General features: G+C 30.7%; 1 protein-coding gene across 2 annotated transcripts in view; it reads left to right on the forward strand.

Annotated features, from left to right (window-relative positions):
• Positions 1–8,537, forward strand: part of LOC106681849 (synaptic vesicle glycoprotein 2C) — an 82,457-nt gene extending 73,920 nt beyond the window's left edge. For both annotated transcript variants that reach the window (XM_067046243.1, XM_067046242.1), the window contains exons 7-12: positions 2,507–2,649; positions 4,496–4,622; positions 4,710–4,827; positions 6,545–6,701; positions 6,851–6,978; positions 7,602–8,537. In XM_067046243.1, coding sequence (XP_066902344.1) covers positions 2,507–2,649; positions 4,496–4,622; positions 4,710–4,827; positions 6,545–6,701; positions 6,851–6,978; positions 7,602–7,729 — 801 coding nt within the window. In that variant the 3' untranslated portion in view covers positions 7,730–8,537. The remainder of the gene's footprint in view (positions 1–2,506; positions 2,650–4,495; positions 4,623–4,709; positions 4,828–6,544; positions 6,702–6,850; positions 6,979–7,601) is intronic.
• The last annotated feature ends 1,743 nt before the right edge of the window (positions 8,538–10,280 follow it).

Consider the following 10,280-nt stretch of genomic DNA (forward strand, 5'->3'; position numbering starts at 1 on the left):
TTTTACAGGGACAACCTCAACGCTACCTGTCGAAAGGTTATCGTTGCAAGAGCTAGGTTTGAGACACCTGTTATTATCTAAGATCGGTAGGCGCCTCCCGCAACATATATATATAATCTTTTTACTTTCTAGAGACTGTTATTCATCATCATCATCATCATCTGTGGTGCTATAACTCTTGTAGAGTCAAGACCTCCTGCAACTTCTTCCACCAGTCCTCTCTAATGGTTGCCGCTACTCTCTAATTGCAGATTCCCAAGATAGACCTGGCATCCGCAGCCACTCCATTGACCCTTCGAAGCCAGTGTCTTTCTACACTCCTTGTCTTATATATCCTTTCGTCCAAGATCATCCTAGGAATCTGATCCTGGGCCATTCTTAATACATGGCTTGCCCACCGAAGCTGTCCCACTTTGATCACCCTTACAATATCCAGGTTCCTGTAGAGGCCTGCCAGTTCAGCATTTGTTCTCATCCTCTAGATCCCATCAGCACAAGCTGGGCCATACATTTTCCTCAATATTGTTGTAGTTTAAATAAAATTAATTGTATCCGATTAAATCTCAAAACCCTCTTTATTTCTTTAAAAGTCTAACATTTTGGCCAATTCAGCCATCCTCAAGGACAATCTTAAATACTAATTTATACTCACATCAATAATTTAAGCATAATTAATTATTAAAATTAATCCATAATTAATTTCAGTCAGAATGATCCTATTTTGTCACTCTTCACATTAAATTCACATTAAAAAATAATTAAATAAAAACTTTTAATTAAAAACCAATTTAACACTATTTTCACAACAATATTTCATTTCATGGTCATTAATAATAGAGAATATAAAGTGAGGAGAAAACTTATACCTATTCTTATTTTCTTTGATGTAAACATTTTCTCCTTCTACTTTAACCAGAAGGAGTTGGAGGAGTGGGGATCATTATCCGACTCCGAGAACTCTGATGAATTTCACGAGCTTGCCTCTAACACACTAGAATTAGATTGTACTTCAAAACTTTTACTTAACATGAAATTTATAAAATCCATTAACACATATATAAAAATGGCAATATTCTTATGCTATACTAACTCTTTAATGTGTAAATATATAAAGATTAATTCAAATAAATGTGGCACTTATTTTTACCAACTATAACACCGTTCAATATAAATTTTTTGTCTGAGTTCTAGATGTCAAATTGTAATTACTTCCACCTTATTAATAAAAGAAAACATGACCATACCAGGTAATAAAGTTTGCTTTTTTAGAAACTAGAAAGACATTCTGGACTTGCGAAACTTGTGCTATTTTCCTAATTGTTTACTAAATAACTCCAAAACTATACCTTACTCAGAGTTAGGTTAACAATGTAGCAGAAGTATCATTTCTGAGCCCTCGCACATATAGCAGAAAAAATTTAGCTTGTAAAATTTTATAACGGCCCTTGCAGCTATTAACAGATATTTTGGATTTAATCAAATGTTGTTCTAAAAACAAATAACTTTGAAAATATTTCTGTAAAATGTTGTAGTTTCAGGTAATTATAAGTTTATTTTATATATAATCTTTACACTTTCTTGTGACAGTTATTGTTTAAATTTTATCCAATTTTAGTCTCAAAACGATTTACATTTCTTTATAAGTCTGACGTTTCTGTCAATTCGGCCATTCTCAAGGACAATCTAACTCAAACAGGTTTTATTATGCATATGTTTTTTAACGATTTTAAACAAATAAAAATATTTCTAATAAATTATCATACCTTAATACAATTTCAGAACCTCATCGATTTTAAAAAAACTTTATCCAAGCTATTCTGCCCTCGTCATTAATTTCAGCCCACAATTACCCTATGAGCCTATGAGCATTAAACAATCAGGGAATCATATAATTTTATTAATAAACAAACCTTAACTTATGTCTAATTACCTGTTTTTTCAATTCAACATATTAAATTAAAATAAAAAATAGTGTATTTTTCATGACTGTGTTAGAGATGGCATACATTCATATAAAAATGCCAATATCCTTATGCTATACTAACTCTTTAATGTGGAAATATATAAAGATTAATTAAAATAAATGTAGCACTTATTTTTACCTCTCAAATTTTAATTGTTTCCATCTAACTAATAAAAGAAAACATGACATTACCATATAAAGTTTTTTTTTTTTAGGAGCTAGACAGATATTTTGGATTTTACATTTTCTCAGTTGTTTACTAAACAACTCTAAAACAATAGCTTACTCAAAGCCAAATTAACAATGTGGTAGAAGTATCGTTTGTGGTGTCCCGCGTGTAGAGCAAAAAAGATTTAGCTTGCAAAATTTTATAACAGCTACTGCTTATAGATATTTTTGCTTTGATGAAATATTTTTTTGAAAATAAAATATCCTTTAAAATCTCTTTGTAAAATCTTGTAGTTTTAGATTATTATTAACTTCTTTTTTGTGAGTGTTTGTTTTTGGGAGGAAGAACAAATATATTTTTGATTTTATTTCCAGATAAAGAAGCTGAAGCATGATAGTACAAAAAATGACGATAGATCTAATTTTTCAAAATTCATGGACGGAATGGACATCTTTAAACCACCTTTTATCAATAAAGCTGTGATAATATTCTTCATTCATTTAGGAGCAGTTGGATTGTGAGTATTACCTGTAATGAATGCAACAAAAATAATTTTTAAGATAGGGGAAGTTTTCAAAAACAAAGCTTTAGACACTCGACCAAAAAAACCATACCACTACAACCTATGAAAGGTCACTGGTTTAGTACTTTTAAGGAAATACTGTTTCTTGAAACAAAGGTAGTTGGAACTGATTTGTTCAATATCATTCTTGACTGTCAGGTTTATTGCGTAATTATGGGTACCCACTTTATTGAGGCTGGTTGTGCCCTACGAGGGGTCCCAAACCTAGTGGTGAATCATGGCTGCAGTAACAGAATAAATAATTATCTGCCACGACCAAATTCAAAGTTAGTAGCACAGCACCTTACTCATTGAGCTACCATGCTCCCTAAGACTCTCAAATACCAGTAAATAATTTAGTAGTTAACATTATCAATTCAGTTATCATCAGGAAAACTAAAGAAAGAAAACATTCAACATATGCTATGATATTCAATATGAAAATTTATTTTAAATTTTTTTTGGAATGGTCTTCTACTTTCATCAAATGTAATTATTTAAATTGTAAACAATTACAATTTAGCTATTTCAAGTAAAGAAATAATTGGAAAAAATAGTTATGATGAAATTTTGTTACAGAGAAGGTTGAATATTTGGTAAGATTAACTGTAGCAACAGATTGTCAACCTTCACTAAAATGGCCAGTGAAAGTTCATCATAATCATGTCTCCTCATCTTTTATTAATGAAGATTAATCTCTACTGAGAATAGTTAATTCAGTTATTAATACTTTCTGCAGGTCCTGTTATGATTAGTCCATCATAACTAAGTTAAATGGCATGATATGAATATCAGCTTACTAATGGAAAAGTTGAATTTATGCAAATTTTAATTCTCCAAAGAAGAGGATCAGTTTTTTTGACATTTTTGTGATATGATCTATTCAAATTTTTGATAATGTCTAAAATATTTACTAATTTTCCAAAGAATGACATAATATTTAATATTTGTTAAACTGTCATTAATCTATCTATTTACAACAAGATTTTAGTTTGAGTTTTTGCCTTTAAAAAAATAATTACTTATTACTCATTGCTTAAATTTTTGTACAATGTAGAAAAACTGAGTTGAAAAACTTAACCCAAAAAGTGAGAGAGCTGTAGATTGCCAATTTTGAGACTGAATTATGAAATATTGCTTAGAAAAAACTAAATTAAAATGTGCGAGGAGAAGATGGTTGGGGGTGCGGTCAAAATGAAACACAAATAAGTTGGTGTAACCCATTTAATTGTGCCAACGCTTCCGCTAGACTTTCTAGCCTTCTTCAGGGCTAAGAACAGAACATGATAATAACCACAATAAGTATAGAAAATAAAAAATAAAATATAAACAGAATGACATAAAGTGAATAATTTTACAGAATAGAATTAATAAAATGAAGTGATGAGAGAAGTGGGAAATAAAATGTAGACATAGGTAATTGAAAAAGTGGGTAAAATAACATAATTAAGGAAATAAAATAAAACTGAAGTTATATAATGCAAAGAAGTATGCGCATATTAGTTATTAATGATTTAAAAATTGAAATATGGAAAGAAAAAGAAAATTGGGAGAAAGAAAATATATGTAACCATAATAATTGATAAAGATGCAAAATATAAGGAAAGTTAACAAAAGAAATGAATAGAAAAAAAAACAAAAAAAAAGAAGGGGTAGTAAAATAATAAATTAAATAAATAAATAATAATAAATAAAAATGTGATGGAGAAAAGTGAATAAATTTATATGAATTTTAGTGTTAGTATTCCAAAAAACTATTAAAATGAGTCGATCTACAATTTATGTCATTTATTATTTCCAGAAACAACATTTTACGATTATGGTTACCAGAAATGTTTTCATTGGTCAGTTCATCGAATCTAGACCCAGAAGAAGGACTCTGCCCTCTGCTGCACGAAGGTAACTTGGCGAGAAGTAATTTAACCTCAGTAAGCTTAAAATTTAATATATGTGAATTTATGTCAGAATTGAATTTATTTGATAATATTATCAATTAATCATACTTTGTTTTTTAGGAACAATTGAAGAATGAGGATGTCTATTTTAAAATGATGCTGGTAAATGTTGGTGGTTTGATCGGTCACATCTGTTTTTTGATCTCAGTCAGTTTTGTTGGAAAGAAGATAATGGAATGTAAGACATGTTTGATAACACTTTTTATTTTATCTTTCATACCATTCATTTTCACACAAAGTTCACACACTGTTGATGCTAAACTATTGACTCCCTTATTAGTATATGAGAGACATTAACAAAGACGGGCATATACAGAAGTCCACCCAACCTGTCAATGCTGTTTCTCTGTCTTAATTTAACAATAAAAATAGTTCTCATTCTTTGATATACATATATGGTTAGAATATGAGAAATAAAAATAGGTTTTGTTTTTAAATGTAACTTAATTAATTTAGAATAAAAGTAATAAAACATAAAAATAGTACACCAATTTACTATTTGAGTTTTAATTGACCGCACTCGGACCATATTATATTTATTAATAATACACACGGTCAATCAGTGATCTTCTAATAAAAATAATATGCACTAAGTGGCCTTAACTAATGTCAAGTTTGGTGCTGAAAATTGAACTCTATATCAAATAAACTCGAGGGGTATCGAACACCCATTTTATACGAATGATTTATGCCTGTTTGCAAAGCATAACAAAAACGTCTAATTTGCATCATATATTATGATCATATGCATATCACTGGTGATAAAAAATGGATTATCTTCGATTCGGAAGGAAAAATTATGGAGAGCACCTGTCAATACTTTAACATAGACAGACAATTTTCAATATCCAGAAAATAACTCAAGCTGTATATTTGGTGTTGCTTAAACCAAGTGGAACCATTACTAGAGCTGTTTACTGAACAAAATTAATGAGATTGATCCAAACTCTCAAGGAAAAACGTGCCAATAACTACTCCAGACACAACAAAGTCATTCTACATGATAATGATTGTGCGTACATTGGGGTGCTGATCAAAAGCTTAATTGGGAAGTCCTATCCCACCCACCGTATTCACCATATATTGACCCCTTCCAATCATCACTTCACTTGTTCTGGTCAATGGTACATGGCCTGTCTGAGGAATGCTTAACATTATATGAAGACATAAAAAATTGGGTCGACTCGTGGATAGACTCAAAAGATGAAGAGTTCTTCCTATGTGATTCTAAATGTTGCCAGAAAGATGGGAAAAGATAGTGGCTTCTAATGTACAATACTTTAAATAATATATGATGTTCCATTTAAAAAACAAAAGATGAACCCCCGTAATATAAGTATCATTAGTGCCCTTTGAGGCCAATATTAAAAAACAGTTTTCCAGCAATCGCTGTGAAAAGAAGCAAATGAGAGAGAGAAGAGAGCCATTTTCTTCTGGGGTTCAGAGAAATCATTTTTTTTCTCTTGAATTCAGGAAGTGGTTCCCTGGTTAGGGAAGGAAGAATAGGAGAATGGAGAATGCTGAGAGAGAACATGACGCCTTACTGTCCATCCACCTGAGTTTATTCCAAATTTTCTTTCTAAATCAACTGGACCGTGATCTTCATACAAGTGCATCAAATTATCAATATTTGCAATCTTCAGTAGCCTCAATTCAAAATTTAATTTGTTTCGAAACTTCCAGCAGGTCCAGGAATGTCTTCCAAATTAAAATTGAAAAAAAATTATTTATTGCTTTGTATAACCTTTGGGTCATTTATTACTTATCCTTTCATTTGTTTGTGACTAAAACAAAATATACAAAACAATTTATTGAGAGTTTACATCCATGAGTGAAAGATTTTTTTTATTACATTATTACTTCCAATTAATTGTTTGACTTTTTATTAATTTCAGTTGGCTGTATCATGGTGGCTGGTGTCAACTCATTCATTATACCATTAATTAGTGCTGAATATGTGATAATATTATCTTCAATCAGTTTAACTCTTTACAATATTTGCATCTTTTGTAACATAAACATAATGGTAGAACTATTTCCAACAAGAATAAGGTATTGAAACATATTTTTTATTTCATATTTATAAACATATTTTTTACTTCAGTCAAGGAAAACAAAATGTTAAAAAAATATATTCAATTTTTTAAAATATTATTTCTACATTTTTTTTTAAATCAAATTAATTTATATTCTTATTTCAGGGCAACTAGTGTTAGTGTTTTAATGATGATTTCACGGACTGGAACTTTTTGTTTGAATTTTGTCATCGCAAACCTCATATACGATTATTGTCAATACTTATTTTATGGTTTTACCTTCTACTCATTAGGTAAGCATAAGTTGAAGCTATATAAATAGTAAATTTCTTTCAATCCTAGTTGGGTGTGGGGAAGGGATCATTAAAAAAAAAAAGTATAAAGAAATAAACTAAAAATGACAATTAAAAAATGTTTTATTAAAAGAAAAAATCAAAGAAAAATTTATACAACTAAACCCATGAAGGGTTGTCATTTCCGTACTCAGTAAGAAAGTACTATTTCTAGATCAATGGTTGTGTAAGGTGATTTGGTCAAGATTACTCTCAACTTCCAGATTTTTTTCCTAATTAAAGGTACTCATTTTATAGAGGCTAGGTGTAACCCAGAGGATCTCCTGAATGAACCCAAACATTTGAACCATCGCTGATTTAACAGAATTAATAATTATCTGCCACAACTTCAAACCCTGGCCTGGGAGGTAGGGGCACAGTGCTTTACTCATTGAGTTACTCCACTCCCTTGTGGCTATTACTTCTGATAAAATACAGCTTGACAAATGACAGTTGTCTGTTTAAGAAAAACTATAATTTAAAAGGATTAAACATAAGAAGAATTGAACTGATTGTCCAATGTGCAACTTACATTATTATATTATAGTACTTGTAAGATTGAAAATTATTCTTATTTGTTTTAGTAATGGCAGCGCTGACACTGCTTATACCACAGAAGCCTATAGAGCAAAAACCTCCAAAACCTTCAAAACTGAATGGAGTAACGAGTCTAAAAGCTTCACCTAGTAGTACAAGAGATACTGTGCTATGATCTCAATGGTTATTTAACCAAAATGTGAATTTTTACTTTTGTACTTAAAAGTTTAAGCAGTATTAATAGAAAATAATTATTAAAATGTGTGATTTTTTTTTAATATATACTTCTTGAATATTAACTTCTACACCAGTTTTTCATATTAATATCTAACTCAGGAGTTTTGTAGTACAGAATCTTACCACAGCTGAAATATATACTGTTCTTAAGGCCTATAAACTTATTAAAATTGCAATTGAGTGATTTCAAAAAATGTTTTCAGTTTGTCAAAATAGTGCAAAATTAATTACTATTCTTATAAAAAGTATTGTAAAACTGGGCCAATTAGAATTTAAAATTTATGTTCTATTACAATTTATGAACAACATTTACTCACTCCATAGGTTCACGCCAAAAATATGAGAGGCCTAGCCTAACCTATTTGTTATAGTTTCGAATGTTATAGCATATCTTTTCCCACCTGAAAGTGAACGGCATATAAAACCAAAGCCTTTCAGTCCATCACAGATTAGCTTAGTACATTATAATAATATCATGTCACAGCTCCTCTTGCTCACTCCCTAGATTTTTTTCAAAAGCCGTCAAAGCGCAAGGAAAGAGAATATTATTTGGGACAACACCCCTTCAATATATAATCTTGTTGCCTTGTGCCTCAAATCTATTAATTTGTCTTCGTTCCTTCATAAGGAAAGGACTTTGTTTAGTCATTACAGTATTTTTATTTATTATCACTCCATAAGTAGTATTATTTCAGGTTATACTGATATTTTTTGCTATAATGAACTGCCAGGCTATATTGAATGTATAAATAAACTGTATTCTTTTTTTTTTTTTTTTTTTTGTGATCTAATATTATTTCCTAAAACCTCATTCTCTAGACATTATTGAAAATATTGGAAGAATATAGTTAACCTTATGAAGTAGATTGTAGGAAAATATTCTATGTGGCGGTCCATAAAGGTAATAGAATAGTAGAACAAACTATTTATTGTTAACCAACCTTTCACCCCACTTCGCAGGGCTGTTTTGATCGAAACGAGGATGACGACTGATGCTGAAACAACTCCGTTGTCATCCTTCTTTCAATCAAAATAGCCCTGATGAAGCCTTGCAAAGTGGGGCAAAACGTTGGATAACATCATTATTGAAAATCTTTTCCTGCTAGGGTGTGAGGTAGCATCTACCCCCATGCCTTGGGAGGTGTATCCAAGTTCTAGAGTGTTCTCCTATAATTGTTCCTTATCAGTAAGATTATCATAAAATTTACCATATATTGTAACTTCATTAGTAAGAGCGTATGGTTCCTTAGTGCTGCCCGGCACCAAAAAGATTTTTTATAAAAATTTAGGAAATTTATTCTTGTTTAATTTAGGTTAACACTTTTTTTAAAATAAATAAAATAAAAAATAGTGCTGGTTTTCATGTCATGAAAGAAAATTCCCTCTACCCAAAAAAAAGATTAATTTTCTGAACTTTTTTTAAAAAAGATATTTCCAGAAAAAAATTGATGTAGCAAACCTCAAAAATTAGTTTTCAGCGCTCTCAAAAACATGTTTGTGCAGAATACCAAAACTGTCTAGTAAAAAAATCTTCAATGCTTGGAATATTGAATTTTAGTGTTTTTTTTTTTTTTTAAATTCAATAATTATTGAGAGGAGAAGATTACATCTGTCTACTATTGTTATGTTTGGTGTTACCTGTACTGAGGGCTCCAGTAAAGACTTCCCTCCTGATAGGTATACATACCTATATAAACATATAGGAATATATGTATTAATTCATTAAATGCATAGGTAAATATTTAAAAATAAAAAAAATAAATGAGATTAAAAAAAAAAATTATAAAACATATTACTTCTTAATGATAAGAAGATAGTTGACCATGGATAATATATATTAGAAGAAGGTAGAGGAGGGGGGCAGCGGTAGCAGCGTGGCAACACGCTAGTCTACCCCAACCCAAAGGTTGTCAGATCGAGTCCCGGTCCCACTCGGAATTTTATCAAGCATAAAATAATACAAAATTCACTCACAACCTCCCCGGGGCATTTATTAGACCCATTAGCCAATAGATGGCACTCACAAAAATAGGCGTGGTTGTGACACCCACCCTACGAAAAAAAAAACGTCATTTCCTAGGCCATCGTGCGAGGATTTAGACCTCCATGGTCTGTCACCCATATAATAATAACAATAAAAGTCAATTGGCGGCGCCAGTTCGAATACGGCCTGGGGCGTTGATTTTTTTAATTGAGGGCGGTCCAATAAAACAAAAATATTTGACCCCAACCATGGTTAGGCAGTATTGGCCGAAAAAAAAAAGAAAAAAAATGATGGTTGGGGTGCCATCAGAGAACAACACAAATAAGTTTAAAAACTTATTTATTTATAATCTTTAAATTTCTTTCTTGAGACTGGTAATTGTTTACTAAATAATTTAAAAACACTATCCAAAATTATAGTCTCAAAACATTTATTTCATTCACACGTCCAACGTTTCGGCCAATTCGGCCATCTTCAGGGACAATCTATTACAAAAGTTTCCATT

This window comes from Halyomorpha halys, unplaced genomic scaffold (assembly GCF_000696795.3).
Source record: "Halyomorpha halys isolate HHAL.00 unplaced genomic scaffold, Hhal_1.1 Scaffold370.1, whole genome shotgun sequence".
Classification (NCBI taxonomy): domain Eukaryota; kingdom Metazoa; phylum Arthropoda; class Insecta; order Hemiptera; family Pentatomidae; genus Halyomorpha; species Halyomorpha halys.